Source organism: Lycium ferocissimum, chromosome 8, assembly GCF_029784015.1.
Source record: "Lycium ferocissimum isolate CSIRO_LF1 chromosome 8, AGI_CSIRO_Lferr_CH_V1, whole genome shotgun sequence".
NCBI lineage: Eukaryota > Viridiplantae > Streptophyta > Magnoliopsida > Solanales > Solanaceae > Lycium > Lycium ferocissimum.
Window position 1 is genome coordinate 53,562,392 of NC_081349.1, and position 22,952 is coordinate 53,585,343.

The window sequence follows — 22,952 nt, forward strand, 5'->3', positions numbered from 1 at the left end:
AATGGGACCTTCTCTGAACATTGAATTGATACATTTTTGAAAATTCTGCATCTATAAATACTTCTACGCATGGTATGATGAAGTATTTTCATCTGGTTGCACTTCTACCATCATATGCTTGGTCAACTAGCTAGTGAGGGCGGATTTGTGTTTTTGGATGCTCTCATATTTCATTTTTTTTTTTTTTTTAAACAATTAATGCTCATATGAAGAACAGTGAATTTGCCAAAAAAATCTAATAATCTGATATGCATACATTTGTTCGAAGTTTTTTAGGGAATGGACTATTGTCTCCTCATATGGTCTTTGGTAGTCCCCACCACATAAGCTATTAGCTTTTGGAGTTGAGTTAGGTACAAGGTCCTTTTTGTTAACGTGGTATCAAACCCAGACCCATTCCTATTCTTGGTTTTGCTCAGTGTTGGTCCTCATATGCGCTATCCATGCTCCATATGTTTAACCCCAGGCGTGCGAGGGGGTGTTGGAATGTCCTACATTTTGTGTAAAAGGAAAATTGCAAAAAAGGCGAATGTCCTACATTTTGTGTAAAAGGAAAATTGCAAAAAAGGCGACAAGTTCCATGGGGATTGAAGCAGAGGCTAATTTGGGATTTCTAGAATGTGGGTTCACCACTAAAAAAAAAAAAAAAAAAGGAGGACAAAATTCAGTAAGTGGGAATTGATCCCTAGTCCTCTAGGTAGATAACTCAACCTTTAACCAAGTGCACCATTTAGCCTTCTTGTAGCATGAGTTCCAGCAGATAATATTATACTGATTTTAGAAAATATACACATAAAATAACTAGTTTTACGGAGAGACCATGAGTTCACGTGCCCCGAATTTGATACTTAAATTCGCCCCTGGATTGAAGCAAAAAGCAAGAAGTGAAGTGTGTGTTTCTTTGATGTGAAGCGCACAATTTACTAACAAATTAAAATACCAGCCACATTTGAATTTAGTACTCAATAATCAAATTGCAACTAAAATACTTTATTGAGCATCCAATATAAAATAGTTCTAATATTAATCCAATCCAATATATAATAATTGCTAATGTTAATCCAACTCACTCAAAGTGAGATTTAAAGAACCTACCTCTTCTTGTTTTGATCATTTTGCTTCATTGTTGGAGCATACACTTATCTGAAGCGATAACAATCCCTTCGCATTGCTAAGTGATGGTTTTAATGACGCTACCAGCATTGGTTGAGGAAATGTACTGTTATTTTTTTTTTTTTTTTTTTTTTTTTTTTTAATCTTGATAAAAAAAAATGTCCTTGTGTGATCTTGGGCGATCCTCATCTCATGAGCTAGCTTTCGAGGATGAGTTAGGCTTAAGGTCCGTTTTTCTTAATACTGTATTAGACCTAAACTTTGGTAAGCCCATCTCACAATCGTCTTCTCTTTACCTACTGTATTGCCCTGGGTTTCTTTCTCTCAACTTAGCCCAACAAGCCGCTCTAGGTCTTTCTCATCTCTTTCAATTCAGTCCAAAGAGCCACTGACGTTCCAGGCGTACTACTTCACTCGTTGAGCCAACTCTCTCTCTCTCTCTGCTCCAGACCCGCTTCAGCCTATTGCGCCTGCTCTCTCCTTTAAGTGCGCCCTCAATCTGCTTAGCATGATCCCTCGCTACATCAGGCTCGCTATTCAATCTCCTAAAAAAGGAAAAATATGCAAAGAAAGGTTTTCATGTAAGATCAGTGTGTCCATGTGTGACTGGAACCTGGCCTTAGGTTTTCCATTTTTGTGATCATCAATGTCAGGTTTCCCTTTTTGTGATCATCAATGATATTGGTATTTTTATGTGATCGTACTCCCGAAGATGCTATTTTCATCTTCAGTGCGGTATGACCTGCTGAATTTTTCTTCCACCAAGTTGAATGGAGCCTTGACATTGTTTGCTAATTCACATCCTCTTTTCTCTCTCTTGCTACATTTAACTTGATCTTCTTGTTCAATCTGAAATACAGTGCTGTCTGAAGCTTGGAATTATTGACCTCTCATTTTTGCCTTGCCTTGTAAAATTCCATTTCATACATCTCCCAATGTTGCCCTCCTGTCATTTTTGCAAGTTTTTCCATTTTTGCTGGTTCGTATAGCAAAAATACATGCTACTCTAATCAGTATTTTATTGCTAGACCTGTCTTGTTGGAGCTGGTCCAGATGGAAAACACACCGCACTGGAAGCAGTTACCATAGTTCTGGATTTGCCGCCGCCTCAACCTGGCTCAGTGTCTGGACTTACCTCAGTTGATAGTGTATCTGCTTCCGATCCAAAGTCTGCTCTGGCATTGCAGAGAATGGTCCAAGCAGCAGTAAGAATTACCTACAAATTAATTTGTTGATAGTTGAGCTACCAGGTATCTAGCAAGTATCTGTAATGGCAGCTTTTATTTTTCTGAATGGGTTATGACATACTTCAGGTTTGGTTCCTTGGAGAAAATGCAAATTATGCAGCCTCTGAATATGCTTGGGAGTCAGCAACCCCTCCAGGTACAGCATTGATGATGTTAGATGCAGATAAGATGGTTGCTGCTGCCAGTTCTCGCAATCCTACTCTCTCTGGTGCTCTGACTCGGCTCCAACGGTGTGCTTTCAATGGAAGCTGGGAGGTAGAAGTTTTAAGCCCTCAAATCGTTCTTCTTGCTTGGCAAGCTTTGATTTATTCCATACATGATTTATGCATTTGGTTATAAGTGCTTATTAGTTGTGATCATGAAAGTACGAGAACTTATGTTTCTCCCTTTTCCCAAATTTTTTAACGATGGTTGACTAGATCAATTCTTTGTCTAACATTGATTATTTTGTTTTTTAAAATATAAAATTGTGGATTTGAAGAGTGCACGGAAAATGATTGCAAACAAAAAGAAATAATTGAACAAATAATGATCAAAGACGTATTTTTCAAGTTTCTAGATTATAACCGGGTCAAATAAAATGGTACAGTGTGTTTATCTTGTTGTGACTGCCCTCACAATGTTTTTTGAGAATGGTAACATGTTATATTCGTCAGCAACGAAAAGCGGAGCTGGTATCTAATATTTACAAGTACAAACCCCTGTAATTTTTAGAAGGTGCCAAAAAGGTCTATCAATAATTCTGCATCATCTACAAATTGTTCTTTACACCAAAAATGCAAAAGAGAAATGCATGTACTCTTGATATTTTGGGTTGGGCTGCTCTTGCCTTCAAAGCATCTTGGTTTCCTCTCCTTCAAAATTGTCCACCATATGCAAGCTGGAATAATCTTCCACCATTCCTTGTGACATGTTCTTCCCCTTATACTGTTTTTTTTTTTTGAGAAGGTAACATTTTTTTCTTTTATAACTATTTGCTGCGACATAAAAACTGCAGCTGTCTGTAATTACAGGGGAATATAGGAAGATGTACTAAGCTATAACGTACTTACAGAGATCCTAGAACATCAACAAAAGATTCTATGTCTTCCATATATTCATGTTTACACCAAAAATAGAAAAGGGCTAGGCACTTCATCTTCAGTTTCTGGGTAGAGCTATAATTGTCTTCAAAGCACCTTTGATTTCTCTCTTTTCCAAACTGACTAACAAATGCAAGCAGGGACAATCTTCCATCTTTCTTTCTGTTCTGAGTGAGTGCTATATTTGTTCCAGCACTCCAGCATTTCAAGTGTATCTCTTGGCATCACCCACATGATTCCCTTTAAATTAAGAAAAATCCTCCAAAGATGTTCAGTTAACTTGCAATGTAAAAAAAGATGGTTGGTTGTCTCTGATTCTTTCTCCACACATATAACATTTAGATCATAGGTGGAAACCCCTTTTCTTAAAGTTTTCATGAGTTAGGACTGTTTGAGGCCAAAAGTGTCCTGAGGCATCACCCAAGTAGTTTCAGCTAATGCTACAAAGAGTTGCCAGAGTTGGCTAGTCATAGCACAGTGTAGAAATAAATGGTCATTGGTTTCAGCTTCCTGCTGGCACAGGAAGCATCTAGGACTGAACTGAAAGCCTCTTCTCTGAAGAATTTCCTGTGTGAGGCAAGCTTTCCGTATAACTAGCTATGAAAAGCAGACAACTTGGGATGGTGCTTTGAGCTTCCAAATCTGTTACCAGAGCCAGGAGGTGCTGGACTGCCCTGTAGATGCTGCTGCTCTAAATAATCCCTTTCATATCATTTGACCAGTTGTAACTTCTTGATTTCAATAGTTGAAGTATTTAGCAAAGACTCAAATAAGTAAGAATAGAAAATTCGATTTAAATTTTAAATGAGTTTAAGTTAGTCCATATTTTGACTTTTTATTGACGCCTTTCAAAAGAGATAAGATCCGGTGAATCGGAACTGCAGGAGGCTGAAAAGCCGTAATGCGCTAGCGCTAGCGAATTAGCGCAACAACTTAGTGTCTTGTTTTCTTCGCAGCTTTTTTTTTTTTTTTTTTTTTTTTTTTTTTTACATAAGGTCCGCAGGAAAGCGGTTGCTAAGGCTTGTAGCTTGCTTCTGTCCTTAGTCAATTTTGGACTGAAGCTGCTCTGACTGCCGTATGCTGACTGTCAATCGAGTTGCTGCTTTCCATTTAATCCTGTAAAGCCTTTTAGCATTCTGAGGAATTCAGTGACTCTAGTAACTCCCAATCATTAAAAACATAAAAAAAAAAAAAAGTCTTTCAGTGCTCCAAGTTTCTTCTATGTTGGTATTAGGTGTAGATGAGAGGACAAATAAATCAGGGAAAAGGTCTTTCAGTGCTCGATGACCAAGCCAGTCATCATTCCAGAATGAAATTCTCCTCCCATTTCCCATCTTGAAACCTGTGTTTGCTACAAACTCCTCCTAAAGATTCCTGATGGATTTCCAATTGCCAACCCCATGTGATGTCCTGACTGGTTTGGTACTTTAGTGTCCCAACTGCTCATACCTGCAACTGATGACCCGTCTTCAAAAAGCTTGCTTCTCGATGTTGTATCTCCAAAGCCATTTCATTAAGAGGCCCTCACAATATTAGGAGCTATTTTATTTATGATATTAAAAATGGTGAGTAACTTGAGTGTCTGTCTCTTTGTCAAAGATGAAAATTAGCTGGCTTTGTATTTTACGCCATAGTAGTGTTCAGGAGCAAATCCATCCTAAAATTGTGTCCAATTAACTTCTTTGTTTACTTTAGAAATTGGGAATTACTTTGTTTATGATCTTATCTATGGTGAGTAATTTGAGTTTCCTTTACTGTAGCTGAAGAAGAAAATTTAAGCTGTCTTTGTGTTTTACATTTTTGGCGGTGTTCTGGAGCAAATCCATCCTAAAATTGTGTCATAACTATTAATCTCCAAGTCTTTGCCTCCCCTGAAAAAGTATAGTCATTCCTCCCGTATATACGTTCGTAGACACCTCTGAGGAGATACTCATCCTTTGTTTCTTGCAAATGTGAAATTCAAATATATGAATATAGTTTAGTTAGTTCTAGTTATAAATCCCAACTATAAATGCTTCATATTATTGTCAATATACATCATTGAGTGTTATATTAAAAACATGTATATTATTGAGTGTTCTGTGGTTTCCCCTCTTACTACTGTTAAATTTCAGGTTCGCATAATTGCTGCCCAGGCTCTTACAACTATTGCAATTCGATCTGGTGAGCCGTATAGGTTACAGATCTATGAATTTTTACATGCCTTAGCCCAGGGCGGTGTACAGTCTCAGTTCTCAGATATGCATATCAGCAATGGAGAGGACCAGGGAGCCAGTGGCACTGGCCTTGGAACTTTAATCAGTCCTATGTTGAAGGTCCTTGATGAAATGTATTCTGCGCAGGATGAATTAATAAAGTACATTATTCTGGCTCATTTCAACACTAAGGAACCATTTGTAAGCTTTAACATGGTCCTCATTAACACATTGTGCTTGAATATGTAGGGATATGCGCAACCATGATAATGCGAAAAAAGAATGGACAGATGAGGAGCTAAAGAAATTATATGAAACTCATGAGAGGCTCTTGGATCTCGTTTCTCTGTTCTGTTATGTTCCAAGATCAAAGTATCTTCCTTTAGGGCCAACAAGGTACATTATTCCTAAGTTTCCCTAAGCATTGTAGCTTGAGTATACAATGAACTTTCTTTAGTTTTATGCAGAAGCGAGAGAGTGCCAACATCAATTCACTTGTAAACACTGTTTTAGACTTTTAGGAGGTAGAGATGCAGGTCAAAGCATTTTATCTATCATGGGATGGGATGTTAGTTTCATGTACTAGAGTAAAAATGAAATAAAATTTTAAATTGATTAAAATTATAAAATTCTGGATCTATCAAAATAGTATTAAATTCAGATATAAAAATGTAAAGAATTGATTGATATATCTGGCATAATAAAGTATATAGACGAAATAAATTAAGTAATGAATTTTAAGTTCTAGAACCCACACATATATATAGGTTATAGACAAATACCTACAATTAAATTTAAGATAATGTGGTGTTTACAGAATGAACTATTCAGGTCTTGAAGTATGCATAGAATGGCTGACCGCCTATCGAAGCGTGGACTCTTTTTCTCAAGGTAGCCTTGTGGCCTCCAGAGCCTGCTTCACATCTGGGGATTCCCAATTTTACCTTGTTAAAAAGTATTTCACTGTGGGGGACAACAACAACAACAACATACCCAGTGGTATTTCACTGTGGGGGAATATAATGTAAAAGAGATACTCTCTCTTTTTCAATTTATGAGAACCCATTTCCTTATTAGTCCGTGCCAAAAAGAATGACCCCTTTATATATTTGGAAACAATTTACCTTATGCAATGATTTATAGCCACACAAAATGCATGTGAATTATTTATCACAACTTTAAAAGTCCTCTCTTCTTTCTTAAACTCCTTGCTGAATCATATGGGTTCACATAAATTGAAACGGAGGCAGCATATCCTTATTAGACAACTTAGGGACAACCTTAGTTAGTATGCACAGGATGGTTGACCACCTATCAAAGCGCTGGACTCTTTTCCTCATGGTAGCATGTGGCCTCCAGAGCCTGCTTCACATTCGGGGGTTCCTCAATTTTACCTTGTTAAAAAGTATTTCATTGCGGGGGAAGATAATATAAAAGAAATAAATCCTTATTAGACAACTTAGTAGCAACCTTAATTTCCTTATGTTCTCTGACGACCATGTTGGAACCCCTAGCACTCCTGCGAAGAAAAATAAACCTTGTCTTAGAACTTGCAAATGTTTGGGGATGAACTCCACAATGGTAGGACACGAGTCCTTAAAACCACTTGATAACTATAGTCATCTAGTTTCGGTGGGCTTTCTGAAATTTCCCTACCCATACTTCTGATGTTTTCACTTGAACTGACTCTTGTCTGGCGAAGGTAACATGGAAAATGAAGTCTTAGTAATAAAAAACGAAATGTTTATTCATGATCCCCAATCGGTAGTAAACCCTGCTTTGATTGCATTCCACCCAATTATTTTCCATTTTTGGTGTTGCATTGTCTTTGTCAAGCTCTTCAACATAGTTGTTTTTCATCTTTTACGTGCTAATATGATGGTTAATGTGCTGAGACTCTTCAAAGTTTTCTATAATGTACTGAATAAAGTTCTACATATTGAACAGCGCAAAGCTAATCGATGTCTATCGCACTAAGCATAACATAAGTGCGTCAACTGGACTCAGCGATCCGGCTGTAGCAACGGGTATCTCTGATCTTATGTATGAAACTACCAATGCAAAAGCTGCTGAGCCAGAAACAATTGATGATGACCTTGTGAACTTCTGGGCTGCAAATCTTGGTGATGATAGCTTGAATAATGCACCTGCAATTAACAGGGTAAGTATTTGAGTGATGTATCGAACCTGAAAACTGGTCCCTTGAGCTTTCTTCTCTGGCTGTCAAATTGTACAGTTTAATGAGTCAAACTAAAGGAACATGCTCGCAACTTCTCAGTTATCTATGTCATATGTAGCTTGGACACTTATAAAAGGTTTCTGTGGACATTGAGTTGACACGACACATGTTGGATAGCCAATATACTATTTACTGGCTAGTTTCATTTACATTATTTACGAATATATGTTCTCTACATGTGTCTCAAGTATGTTAAGAATTGTATCTGAATTTGTTTGGTGTAGAACTATCTTTCCATTTAGCTCAGAAGCATATATATGTAGTCTTATATACCGTTAAATAGATCAGAACCCCAGCAGTAGGAATCTTTTCATGCTTGCTAAAAAGCTCTTTCATCCCTAGGTTAATGAGTTTCTTGCTGGTGCTGGTACTGATGCTCCTGATGTTGAGGAGGAGAATATTATTTCTAGACCTTCCATAAGTTATGATGATATGTGGGCAAAGACTCTCCTAGAATCTTCGGAAATGGAGGTAATAATTCTTAAGTCTATGTTGCTTTCTTTTACTCCAACATCGTGCATATGATAAATTTATACAATTGGTGCCTGCAGGAAGATGATGGACGATCGTCAGGGTCTTCCTCCCCAGACTCAGTAGGGTCAGTCGAGACATCCATATCATCCCACTTTGGTGGAATGAACTATCCGTCGTTATTCAGTTCTAAGCCATCTTCACAATCCAAGGTAGGTATTTTAAGTCTGCTTTAAATTTAATGCGTTGAGAATGTTTATAGTATGTTTGACGGAACTTCTTATTTATAGATGCTGATGTGGACAACTATGTCAATTGATCTCTTTTGTTCTTTGACATTTTAACTTATCCCATTTGAAGAAAACATTGGCCTGGAACTTTTGATGTTTGATGAAGAACCATATGGTTTAATAAGATATTTTACCTATGCTATAAAACTATACCAATGGCCGTCTTAATCATTATGCATAAACCAAAACCTCATTGATAAAGTTATTTGTATTTGTTCAGGGCTATGCTTTCGTCACCGATTTGCTAAAGAAAGAAGAAAATAATTAGGAGATGAGACCAGTGTTATTTGTGAAGAGAAAAAAAATTGTTTTATTATTCCCTCAAGCATGTTGGGATTTAAATAACGTTTACAAGTAATCGTAAAAGGAAAGGAAAATAATCCTTAAAAGAAAAGGAAAATAATTCCTATTTTCTATTACATAGTTATAAGGGCTTCAAACCTCTCTCATGTTTACAAGGAAAGGGTTCTGGTCATATTATTGATTTCGTAATTCTTAACATTCCCACTTAAGTTGGAGCATACATATTGTATACTCTTTAACTTGTCACATTATTAGAAAAACAAGATAGCCAATCAGAAATGTTATGAAATCCCCCGCTTTTTGGGGGTGTCCTCAGCGTCGAGGAACATGTACTAGGGTGTATGTGCGACTCGTTTAGATCATGAGCTGGTACAAAAGCAAGAAAACAAATATATTCAGTTATGGAGTCACGAAGTAATTTTCTAAGAATATGATCATCTGAGTTGACAATGTACTTCTATATGCGTTGTTCTTTCACGAAACCGTGGATTCAAAACAATGTGTATTGCAGCTTCAGTGTCACATTTCAATTCTATGGCAGTGTTGCCTAAGGCGCGCTTAAGTGCAATTAAGCCCTGAAGCGAGGCGCAAAACATGTTGAGCGCTTCACTTCGCCTCGCCTATCGAGCGCTGCAGTGTCGTCATCAAGGCTCTAAGGCATAGTTTTCCTTGCCAATTAGTGTTATCTTGAAGAGGCGGTCTTAACAATTGATGTTTCACTTTACTGTAATATTTTTTCAATTTCCTTGACCATATATTTATTATTCATGCTTACAACTATTAGTCTTGGACTAAACATACATATTTGTATTTTTTTCCTCAATTTGCGCCTTTTTTATTAAAGCCCATGCTTTATTTGCGGTTTACGCTTAGAGCCCCAGTGTACCTTATTATTATTTTATTTTTTTGCCCTTTTCGCCTTTGATAACACTGTTTTATGGGTAATATAATGAGGAGTTTGATCCTTTGCATCCGGTTAAGGTAGGATTCTAGTCCCATTAGGAGGGGGAGGTGGAGGAAATATTCATTCCCTCGATTTCACCCGCAAAATCCGCCCTTACCCCACATTAAGATAAAGTTGTTACTGTTCCTATCATATTCACCCGCGAAATCCATTCCACAACACGCCCCCCCCCCCCCCCCCCCCCCCACACACACACACACACACACACACACACCACAAAAGGCCACATACAAATGATAAACTAGTTACCACTTGGCTTATCTTCTATTAAGCTTGACATGCCAAACAATAAAATCTTCTTAATAGAATGAAGTGCTACTTATTTGATTGAATAACCTTGCTTATATCCGACTGTAGTCCCAAGTAATACATACACTAGGATCGGAGTCTACTATGCTACTATGAAGTTGGGACTCACTTAAACTTTCTTCAGTAAAATAGTCTTCTGTTGGTACAACTGTACAAGTCATATTTTCTCCTTGATACCTAAAATGAAAAAATGAAAAAGAATTTGTGATACTCCAATTGCGTTGCTTCTAGTTTTGAACAGCGACCCAGTCGTCGTATTTCATTTTGGGTTCCTTTATTTTCTTCCTGTGTTAGTATGTAAAGGGTCATTGTTGCCTATGACAGGGGAAATCTGGTGGGAGCCGATATAATAATAGTTCCTACGGTGGCTCCTCATATGATGGTCTCGGCTCCCCGGTAAGTCCTACTAGCCAGCCAATTTCATGTCTTCTGTCATGTGAGATGCAAGTCTTTTATTAAAGGAATTTGCAGATAAGAGAAGAGCCTCCACCATATTCATCACCTATTAGAGAAAGATACGAGTCATTTGAGAATCCCTTGGCTGGGTCTGGTTCTCACAGTTTTGGATCCCATGAAGAGGAGCGAGTTTCTTCCAGCAACCCACAGTCTGGTACAGCACTTTATGACTTCACAGCTGGTGGAGATGATGAGGTAGGTCTACCATTACTACTAGATGTTCTCCTCCGAAAGGCTGGTTATTGATCTAATTATCCTTTGTGGTGGTGCGTGTGGTGGGCATGAAGACACCATTTGTTGCTTTTCTTGCTAGCTATAAAATTGTACCCATTAACATGTTGCATTCTGATGTTGAAATGTTGAATTATGTCGAAATTCTGCTTCATTGTATCTTGATTCTTTGGGTTCACTGGAGATGCAAAGGTTAATTAAGTTTCGGATTTTCTGCTCTGCAGCTAAATCTGACAGCGGGGGAAGAGCTGGAAATTGAGTATGAAGTAGATGGCTGGTTCTATGTAAGTAATTCCTATTGAATGTTGTAGAGCCACTCTTCTTTGCAAATCATGCATCTAATGTGATTAAGCTTACTTGTGTCATCATAGTATTCATTGCACATGCACATAATTCACTCTCTTTACAAGGGAGATACTTTGGACTAGATATCTTCGTTGCAGTGTGGCATTGATCAAGAACCCCCTGTTCCAAATGCCAATCCTCCTTTTCCGAATGCCAATCATACTCTGTTATTTCTAACTAAAAGGACCTTTTGGCGGAGTATCTGTCATAGTGGTTTAGGAAGAATAAGGGCTGGTGTAATACTTCTGTCACATTTTACTTCGTGTGATACTCCACACGCAAGAAAAGTAAAAATTTCTTTTTTATGTTAAAGAAGTAAGAATTTTAACTGTCACATCTATGTTGCTCAGATACGGGTACGGGTATCCGTTATGGGTGTGGATCTGGAGGTCGGATTCGTCATGACATTAATTTTGGGATCTAGGTGTATTGATCCGAGTGCGGATACAGGTGTTAGAATACGGCTAATAAATATATAAGAATAATATATGTGACGGTTATTTAAGGTTGTTGAAAAATAGCTTATTTGTTAATTACCATGGTGATTTAAATGCATTTTTGTTAATTAAGTTAAATGAAAAAATGTCTATTGCATAATTATAAATTGCTATAAATATAGTATTTTGATAATTGCAGAAATATAATATGCATAATAGTTTGAACAGAGAAGTAATTATTTCTTGTTAAATTTGGTTAGAATCTATCATTATCTATTTATGCTTCTTGAGCTTTGCTATAGTAACTAGAAAGCAAAAAATATTGGTGCATCTTTATTCTAGAGAGCACAAAGTATTTGTGGTAAAAAATAAATTCTTTTGTAAACACGTCATATTTTATTTTAAGTTATATTTTATAATAGTAAAGTGTTCTAGTACTTTATGTGAATATTTATATATCATAAACCAAAAATCAAACCAAATACTCATTCATAAAACATCAGCACTTCTCTGTATTTAGAGCTAGTTCATTTTTACATTTCCACCTTGCCGTTCACATGGCTCGTTTTAGGCACCAGTGGGTATCAAAACAAATTGTTTGATACAAGTGGTATATGCATATTTAACTTATGCGTCAAAAGTCTTTCTCTCTTTCTTAAACCCTTTCGAGTCAAACGATGCCAAACAAAATTGGGAAGGAGGGCATAACACGTTCTTTCAAAACATTTTGCGGATAATTCACTGATCTACTGATACTTTTGAACCACAGTTGGCAGTTCTTTTTTAAGCGTTTCAATGAGTAAATTCAAGGAGACTCAATCTGGTAGCTTGTATGTGACATACACGTGCTTGGGAAGATCCCTTGATAAGATTATCTGATTGCTCAACCATATTTGTGCTGGGTTTATGGCAAAAATTGACTCTGCACTCTTTCCGTACAGTTCCTTTTACTTTGTCCTCTTTGCCTTCTATGGAAGAAGGAACCATGTAGAAAGTGTTGTCTCTGATGATTATTTGGTGACATTGATGGTGCAAACTTGTTTCAGGTCAAGAAAAAACGCCCAGGCAGAGATGGAAAAATGGCTGGCCTTGTCCCAGTACTCTATGTCAGTCAATCCTGAAAGCACAGCTATTCATTACCACAAGATCCAGTTAGTAAAATCTTGAAGCAACTACGCCGTGTAGAGTTTGCTTATCACTACGCACTGCTCGATGGGTTCCATTGTAGTCATATGAATTAAACTGACACGAGCTCGTGGGCATATGCTCCATGCATTTATCAGAGAAGCTTCTGTTTCTCCTACGTTGTTGTAGCTGATGGTCCAATGGATTTGACTTTATGCTCGGTAGGCACGTCTATTGTAGGTACGGTCTACAGCTTCTTAGTGTCTACCAAATTCCATACACGATGTATTTAGCATTTGTATTTGCTGTTCGTGGTCAGGAGCCACCATCCCGCATCTAGCAAGAACAGTTTCCGGACAGTAGTATTTTTTTAGGGTGTGTAATTATCATGAGTTCTTTCCTGTTTGGTCATGATTAGCTTCTTCTTATGGCAAATGGAAGCATGGTTTGTCATGCGTTCATTGTTGTCTATGGTGCTGGTTGTTCATTTCTCTCTCATCTCAATACAGAAAGTTTATACCATGTATACTTCGCTGATGATTAGGAATTCTTAGTTTTCTGGAACATGCAAATGCTATGATGTGTTTTTGATCCTCTTATGTGAATTAATAGACAATTACAAATTTTGATTCCATTGAGATTTTTACCAGTTGTAGTTATCCTATTTTATTCATTTCACGCACAACTTTGTTATCCATCAGAACTCGGCTACAATAACGATTTTTAAAAAAATGTGCTACAGCATTTTAAAATTATATTTTTATGTTTATCTCCACCAAGTAAGCCTGTTAACCGGTCCAATCGAAATCAGTTTACCGGTCGCCGGTCTACCGGGTATCTCTACCGGTTCCGGTTTTCAAAATATGGGACTGATTAACCTGCTAACCGGTCAAAAAAAAAAAAAAAAAATTTAATAATGCTGCTGTGGATTGGATCGTTGGGCAACGGTTCATTTTGCAAAAATTGCCGTTGCCAACGGCTCCAAACGGCCATTTTGGCCTCCCAACACCACCCTCCCCCCCCCCCCCCCCCCCGCGCCAAAACTTTTTTTTTATACACTTTAACCCATCTCCCACCCCTATATAAATCCCTCTCCATTTTCAATTTTAATCTACACCAATTCACTCTTTTCTTTCTCTCAATTATAGGTATTTTGCAACAATTAGTCACTTTAAATTTCTCTCAATTAAATATTATAAAGTTTTATTCTAGTTTCAATTATTAATTTTGTAATTATAAAAAAAAAAATGTTGGTGGAGTTAGTGATTTTGCAACAATTCGAAGTAGCTCCAAAGCTTTGGTGGATTTGCAATTCTAGCCGCCTTCACTTTGGTAGAAATTAGTTCGGCAATTTGGTACCTTCGTTCAAATTCTATCTTTATTTGTTGCAATTTATTTTCTTGTGATTTATTTGTGTGTGATTTAAATTAATTCTATTTAATAATGTCGAAGAGAGAGACGTGGTGGCGGTAGTAGTGGTATTGTTAGGGGTGGGTTTAATGAAGAAATATTTGTGAACGAAATACCTAATTTAGGTATTAATATTGGCGGAAATAATTCACTTTTAGATGATGAGGTAATGCAACATTATATCGGCACTCTCAGTGAAATTGATGATGATGATGATGAAACATAAGCTCCTGAAAATTTCATAGGAGATACAGATCCGGCACAATCACATACACAAGACAAACCGCCAAAAACTCATAGGCCAACCGCTAGAATTTGAAAATTTATGATTAAAGATAAGGAAAGATAAACAACTACATGTGATATATGTAAACAAGAATTTGTTTTTAGGTAACAAACTAGTAAGGATGGTGGAACGAGTTCACTAACGGGTCATATGAAATCTAAACATAGGGATGTTTGGGGAGAGAAAACGGGTTCAAATGTGGGGTATTCAACAAACAATAGACCCACGAACCGATAAAAATTTTAGCTATAACAAGAAAAAAGATCGTATAGAAATAGCTAAAATGGTTGCTTTTGATGCTCTACCATTTTCCTTTTCTTCGGGTTTGTATTTGTTACTTATATTCAACGTTGTTATAATCCGTTGTTTGAGGGTATTCCTAGAAGTACTTGTAGGTCGGATATTATAGATTTATATAAAAACTATAGATTTTATTTGCGCCATGTATTTAATTTTTTAAATTGTAGTGTTTCTCTTACCGCTAATTTGGGTCTTAGTCTTATCAAGTTAGATTTTTTTGCTATTACATGTCATTGGGTTGATGATAATTGGGTGATGCAAAAAAGAATTATAGCTTTTTTATATGATGAAGGGAAGGTCGTCATGACGGAAATTTTTTAGCTGATTCAATGTCAACTATTATGAATTTTTTTAATATTTATAGAAAAACACTTTGTATTGCTTTAGATAATGCTTCTAATAATACAAAGGCGGTTGGTCTTTTAAAAAGGGAATTAAATCCTCCGCTAAAAAATATTTTTTATGTGAGATGTAGTTGTCACATTTTAAACTTGATTGTTAAAGATGATCTTGACTATTTCGAAGATTCGATTCAAAAAGTTAGAAATGCGATTGCTTTTCTTTTTTGTAATGCTAATAAGCAAAAAATGAGAGATTTTAAAAATTTTTGTGTGCAAAATGGCCTTAGACCTAGAAAAATTCAAGTAGAAGTTGACACCAGGTGGAACTACACTTACATTATGTTACAACAAACACATGATTATAGGATTCCCATACAACAAGTTCACAACCATTTTAATACGGATAGTGATGATTGGATAAATATTAACGATTGGGAAGATGTTAAGGAATGTATTGAACTTTTACAATTTTTTTTATAATGCAACTCTTGCTTTTTCTAGACAATTCTATCTCGCGGTAACTGAAATTTTAGCCTACTTAACGGAAATAGCTAGAGTTTTACATGAGTATAAAGATAAATCCGGTTATCAAGCGGCTATTTTTTCTATGACAACAAAATTTAAAAAGTATTTTTTTCCCATCCCAACTTTATTTATATTGGGTTCTCTTTTAAATTCTTGTTTTAAAATGTCTTATACTAGAGGATTGGTTGATCAAATTTATAACTATTTAGAAATTGACGAGGGAGTTGAATCATCTTTACATGACACTGAGCTCGCGATTGATGCCAAGTTTAGAAAAGTTTTTAGTCATTATTCTAATTTGGAAGAAAGTGCTACACCTGTTGCTCCACGCCCTACTACTTTTCAAAGTAGCAAAAAGGGCTTGTCGAATTTAAAAGTTTTACATTCACATCCAATTCCTGCTCATAATGCAAACTTTGATGAATATCACCTTTATTTGATGCAACCAAATGTGGATATCAACCAACTAGATGATTTGGACGTCTTAGCATGATGGAAGAAATATAAGGCGAGTCATCCGGTACTTTCAAGAATGGCTCGAGATATCCTTACGGTTCAAATATCAACCGTGGCTTCGGAAAGTGCATTTAGCCAAAGAAGACAACAAATTGGAGACTATAGATACTCATTATCCGAATTTAGCTTGCAAGTACTAGTTTGCATTCACGATTGGATTAGATCGGAGCGACGCAACCAAAACTTAGAAGCTGTGGAAGGCGAAGAGGAAGAGATTGAAGATTTGATAGCAAGTGGAATAGACCAAATGGAAGACTTTGAAGATATCTCAATGACCGAATATAATATTGCGGATATTAGCCAAATGATTGACACTTTTTGATTTTATTCTTGTACTACTTTTTTGCAACTCATGTATTATTTGCAAGTTAAAAAAAACTACAACTTGCAAATAAATGTTATCCATGAATGAATAAAATATATGGCTCATTGAACTTTCTTCTATTTACTTGTGTTCATATTTTTACTTATATTAAGTTAGGAATATTTTTAAAATATATTAAGAATATTTTTATAACTTAAGTATATTTATAGAGAAAAGACATCATTTAACCCCTGAACTTGGCACGAAAACTCACTTTAGCAACTAAACTTAAGTTGTATTTATATACCCCCTTAACAACTTTCATTTCAATTATTTTCCACCCTAAAAAAATAATACCACTCTCACAATGTGAGGTGTATTACACTCGCGCCACGTCATTGCCATGTCAAAAATTACCAACACTTCATTTTTTATTTTTCTTTTATTATTTTTTCTCTTTCTCTTTCTTCTTCTTCTCCCTTTTCTCTTTCTTCTTCTTTCTCCTCATCCTCACTTTACTTGTAGCAACCACTACGCAGCTGCTGCCACCGCCGCCGCCGCCACCACCGCAAAAAAAAAATCATTATTATTATTTTTTATTTTTCTTTTATTATATTTTCTCTTTCTTCTTCCTTCTCCTCATCCTCACCACACACCACCATAACCACTGCCTCCTTAAATCAACCCAATTGAAAAATCTCATCTTTATTATCTTCATCTTCCTCTTTATCCTTGTCATTCAAACCTCCATTATCATCAATAAAAAATACCATTTTCAATTTTTTTTATTGATACCAATCCGAATTTCAGTCCAAAATTAACAAAATATCAACATGACTCGAAAATCTTTGTCACTGGAAAAGAGACCGTTTTATCGACCAGACGTTCGCGGAAACAACAATTTTGACACAAAAAGTTCAGAATTCTCTCAATTGCTATTGGCGGGTCTGTTGATGGTATACTCGCCGCAAAAATCTTTGTCCCATTTAAAAACCAAATCATTTGAACCCTAGGGATTGCTAGAAAAAGAAAGGAAAAAAATTAGAAAAAGAAGAACAGAAGATGACAGCAGCTATGGCGATTAGAGGATGGGAAAGAAGAAGAAGGATGAGACCCTAGTGATGTTGTTATTGTTGTTTAATTTGCCTATTAGCTAATTAGTTGTTGTTGTTTAATTTGTTGATTAGCTAAAAGAGTAAAGAAAGAGGAAATTTAAAATTAAAAAAAGAAGAGAGCAGCAGCGATGCGATGAAAGGATGGGGAAGAAGGAGAGGCCCGAGGGGGGGGGGGGGGGTAGAAGGAGAACGGCTGGGGCCCATCTTTATTTTTTATTTTTTAATTGTATATTATTTTTATTTTGTTGTTTAATTGTATAATAATATATATATATATATCAGCGGATCCACTTTTTGTGTTGTTTACTCTCTTAATTTTTTTATTTTTGCCACGTCAGCATTTAGGGTTGTATTTAATTAAAATGAAAGTTGTTAAGGGGGTATATAAATACAACTTAAGTTTAGTTGCTAAAGTGAGTTTTCGTGCCAAGTTCAGGGGTTAAATGATGTATATTCTTAGTATATTTTAGGTATATCTAGTATAAATATACTTAAGTTATAAATAGAAAGTTATAAATTTAGAAAAAACTTATATTATAAATATATTCTTAGTATATTTTAGGTATATCTAGTATAAATATACTTAAGTTATAAATAGAAAGTTATAAATTTAGAAAAAACTTAACTTATAAATAACTTAAGTTATAGGCAAAAGTCATAAGCAGCCCCCTAAACTTGTCCACATATTCCTCATAGTCAGCTCAACTGACGATTGTTCCAATTTGATGCCTAAACCAGTACACATTTGAACCTATTAAGTACCTTTTACTGATATGGCAAAGTGCGTGTAATATACACAAAATAGGCGCGTGGAAGGCATTATTTTGCCTATTTTTCCATTTTTTTTTTAATTTCTTCTTCTTCGTTCCAATTTAACTTTTCCCCCCATTTTTTCTCTCTCTAAAAACGCTCCCCCTTCTCTCTAAGTGGCGACCCCCCCCCCCCACAACGACGATATGGCCACGGTGTGGCCGTCCGGTGGAATTGAACCACCGGACCAGACCCATATGAAGCACCCTTCAATTGTGCACAAAACCCAACAAGAATCATCCCAAAATTCATTCCACAACGTTGGGAATTTGCCTGGAGAAATCGCAACTCCTCAGGCAATTTCTAATGAACAGTGGCGCTGGGCTCATGAAATTATTTCCCGATTTGAGTAATTCTAAGTGTTGGAGAAGAATCCCATATCCTAATCCACCTGCTCACAAAGTTTCACACAATTCCACCTTTCAATTTGTGAGATATGCTCAAGCGAATATTGGGAGAATCGCAGGTGGGTCGCCTCAGTTTAATCCTCAATTTCGACCTATAAGCACTCAAATTCGTCCAAGTTTGAGTGTTGGGGATTACTCCCCACATCATGGCGCACTCCCCTGTAAATTCCCAGGTCTATCAAACACCGAAATCGTCACCGGTGAACTCTCAGGCGACGGTGATGGCGAGGGCGAGGGCGAGGTAGCCAGAATTTTGGGAGGGGTGTATAATTTATTTTTTAATTATTATGATGGACCCCAACGCCACGTGTCATGTTTTCATTTGACAAAGTTGCCACGTCATGGAGAATGTAATACACTCTCCTAATTTTGCTAATTATTGTGAAAAAGGTACCTAATGGGATCGAATTTGGACTGGGTTTGTACCCAATAGGTACAACCCTCGGTTTAGGTACCCCAGTGGAAAATGTGGCAAAGTTTAGGGGGCTATCTATGACTTTCGCCTAAGTTATAATACATATAACTTAAACACACACACACACACACACACACACACACACACATATATATATATATATATATATATATATATATATATATATATATATATATATATATATATATATATATATTATATATATATATAATTTTTTTTTCTAAGTTTATAAATTTCTATTTTACAACTTAAGTATATTTATATTATAAGTATATTCTTAATATATTTTAGGTATATCTAGCATAAATATACTTAAGTTATAAATAGAAAGTTATAACTTAAGCATATAACTTAATATATATATACATATGTGTTGTTAGTTAGTAAATATATAAACTTTAGTTATAAATTTATATAGCATATATAAATATACCTACAATATACTAAGAAATACTATAATATAAATATACTATACAAAAAACAAAAACAAAAAAAAGGTTTTTTTTCCGTTTAAAACCGGCCGGTTCCGGTTTCCAACTTTGGAACCAGTTAACCGGTAACCGGTGGCTGATTCCGGTTTTTTGACCGAAAACCGGCCGATTTTCTAATCGGTTGCCGGTCCGGGCCGGTTGAAACCGGTTAACAGGCTTACCACCAAGCACCCCGTTGAGCTTACTAGCATTAGAGAAAACATTTGACAGACGGAAATAATTAAGGAAAACAGAAAAGAAATAAAGTTTTTGCCCCTCCACCTCCCTGCCTCACCTCCATCACTAGTTTATAAACACAGCACGCATAAACCCGCACATACATGTGTATGATATAATATAGATGTGGAATAAGAATTCGGGAATTAGTAACACATGGATTAAAATAGCTAATGACAAAATAATCCTTAACATGTTAACCAGTATTCTATCATTAGTAAAGAAATTAAAAAATTATATTAAATGAAAATCGTATAATAGTTTTCAATACAACAACCCAAGTTTTCAATAAGCAATAATCCCTAAACTATAGTTCATGGATTATAGTCCTTATATTACTTTTTTTTTCTTTCACATTACTGATCCTCGCATTATAATTCCTATGTTACTAATCTATACATACAATCCTTATATCGCTCGGTCGGTTGGTTGGCCCACCTAATTCTCGATCGATTTGATCGAATTTCACTCTCCCTATTCAGAACAGTGAAGGTTTCGATCAATATCTTCTCGCCTCACCCGCTTGAATCGGAAACTTTACACGTTGGTATTCATGCATTACATATAATCCTTATATTTACATTACTAATCCTTGCATTGTAATTCCTACATTACTAATCTTTACATACTATCCTTATATTACTAATCCCAGTATTTCTTACTTCAAATCAACTTACCCCGTAGGCCGTAGTCTATATAACCTAAACTGTATTTGGGTGAGGAGGCAACAATAAAATGGAAGTTAACAAGTCATTAGTGAGTGACTTTGGGGCCTACGTGCACCGAATGAGTGTTGGTATGGGGCATTAAGGAGAGTATGGTGTATTTCCATTTCAGAATTAAAATATCCTTGGCAATTAGGGGCCACCATTATACTTATCGTTAATGATGGATGCATAAACTAATCAATAGATTCATTTAAATCCCGTGTGAATCATCACTTGACTTTTGTTCCAATTACAAGGAACAAACCCACAACGACTTCTCTATTATTTTAGTATCCAAATCATACACGGATATTTCACAATTAAATTACTTAAAAGACATTTACAAATAAATTTCTATTATATTATTGAGTGTAACAGAAAAATGGTAAACAATCTGCTATAGCCAATACTCAATAGTAGCGTAAAATTCTATATGCAAAGAGAGCCTTCGATGTAGTGATGAAATTGTGACATATAATCAATTCTAATTGTTTTGTTCATTACTAAAATGAGCCGAATCTAATTAAATATTTTTATTTATCCTTTAAATTACGTATCAACCAATAAGAGAGGAAAGAGCTCTTGACTTTCGGTTTGGCTGGTCTCATCATTCACGCAATTCTTCCGTCCATCGATTGATCATGCTAGTAGTACATATCCAGTCAACACATAACAAATGAAAAAAGCTTTTATTATTTTTGTGTATAACTTAAATCTGAATCTTCTAGGAATACAATGAGATGGAATACAATAAGGGCCATTTGAAAAAGAAAGAAAGAGGGAGGGCCATTGACTTGCTTTATTGAGTCATACAATTGAGTGAGTACGATGCAAAGCTCAATTGCAAACCTAGTTGTGGACTCATCTGTAATATGAATTAAACAGAATCCCACTGATTCATAGTTATTCAATGGTCAGTTTCACATGAAAATATTTGATATGGCAAAGATTATTCGAAGATCTACTAAACTGAATTATTTTATAGGTCACGTGTCCAAAGTGGCATTTAAAGTCTGAAATGGAGCCTTGGGTCCTATATTCTTGAGAATCACTAAAGATGAAGAAGGCAATTACTAATAATTAATTGCTCCAGCTATTCCCAATTAATACTTTTTCATTTCTACAATCTTCCACCCTTATCTAAGAGGAATAATCAGTTAATTTTCCAAAAACAAAAAAAAGTGTTACAAAAGTACTGCTAATTTGCATCATCTATCATGGGTTGGAGAAAGTCTATGTATTAAAACTTATATAAATCTCTTGGTCTTTCCACTCCCATCTTTGTCCTCTTTTAAAAGAAATTCTCGTCAATTAAGTGGTGTCTTATCCACTGACCTAGTATAATACAATAATTAAATTTGAACACTTTAACTATTTCTTTTTGTTATCAGAAACAACCTTCCTACTCCACAATGTAGGGATAAAGTGTACCCACATTCTACTCTCTTCAAATTCCACTTGTAATATTACACTAGGTATGTTGTTACTACTTCTTTTTGTTAGTTTTCCACCTTGTGTCCAGTAATTGTTTTAGACTCGACTAATCTAAAATTCCGAATTCGCCTCAGAAAATCCTTCTTTCGACTAAATAAACCTTACAAAATACGATTTCATTTCCGAAGTCGAGCTCGAGACCACTAGTCATAAATGAAAAATTACTTAATTATCACCCCATAACACTTTTGATGGGAAGACTTTAGCTACTCCATTGACGGAAGTAAACCTTTCAATGGTCGATTTGTGTTTAGTCTATTTTTATCATTTTCTTAGTCAAGACACCTAGAATTTTCACAAAATTAATGACCATGTATACACACAACAGGATAAATACCACAAAAGATTGTTAAAGACGTCAAAATCAAGGGAATGCAGACTGACACCTATGGTATATACCAAATCGATAAGCACATGATATATGTAACCGTTTTAATTTGTAGTTAAACTATTGAAAACTTAACCTGTTTTATAACATAGTAACGACTTATAATCAAGGAAAAGAAAAATAAAAAACCAAAACAAATTACTCACCTCGATTTTTCGTATGGATAGTTAAATTAATTAGACGTATACATGAAATACGAGGGAGACTCTTCCTCGAAATCGGGTGATGTATCACAGGAATTCTCAGGAAAGAGCTTTACATATAACTACTGGACTTAATGTTACAGCCTTACAGGTATTAGTAGTCTTGGCACTAGGGAGGAAGAATTTCTTAAAAGTTGGATATAACTTTTTTTTTTTTTTTTTAAAAAAAAAAAAAAAAAAAATTGTTTTTATTCCG

General features: G+C 35.7%; 1 protein-coding gene across 2 annotated transcripts in view; it reads left to right on the top strand.

The window, feature by feature from the left end:
* Positions 1-13,439, top strand: part of LOC132068743 (uncharacterized) — a 40,665-nt gene extending 27,226 nt beyond the window's left edge. For both annotated transcript variants that reach the window (XM_059462431.1, XM_059462432.1), the window contains 11 exons: positions 2,142-2,318; positions 2,427-2,615; positions 5,557-5,798; positions 5,887-6,033; positions 7,585-7,798; positions 8,219-8,347; positions 8,428-8,559; positions 10,538-10,609; positions 10,685-10,864; positions 11,125-11,184; positions 12,729-13,439. In XM_059462431.1, the coding sequence (XP_059318414.1) occupies positions 2,142-2,318; positions 2,427-2,615; positions 5,557-5,798; positions 5,887-6,033; positions 7,585-7,798; positions 8,219-8,347; positions 8,428-8,559; positions 10,538-10,609; positions 10,685-10,864; positions 11,125-11,184; positions 12,729-12,803 (1,617 nt within the window). In that variant the 3' untranslated portion in view covers positions 12,804-13,439. The remainder of the gene's footprint in view (positions 1-2,141; positions 2,319-2,426; positions 2,616-5,556; positions 5,799-5,886; positions 6,034-7,584; positions 7,799-8,218; positions 8,348-8,427; positions 8,560-10,537; positions 10,610-10,684; positions 10,865-11,124; positions 11,185-12,728) is intronic.
* The last annotated feature ends 9,513 nt before the right edge of the window (positions 13,440-22,952 follow it).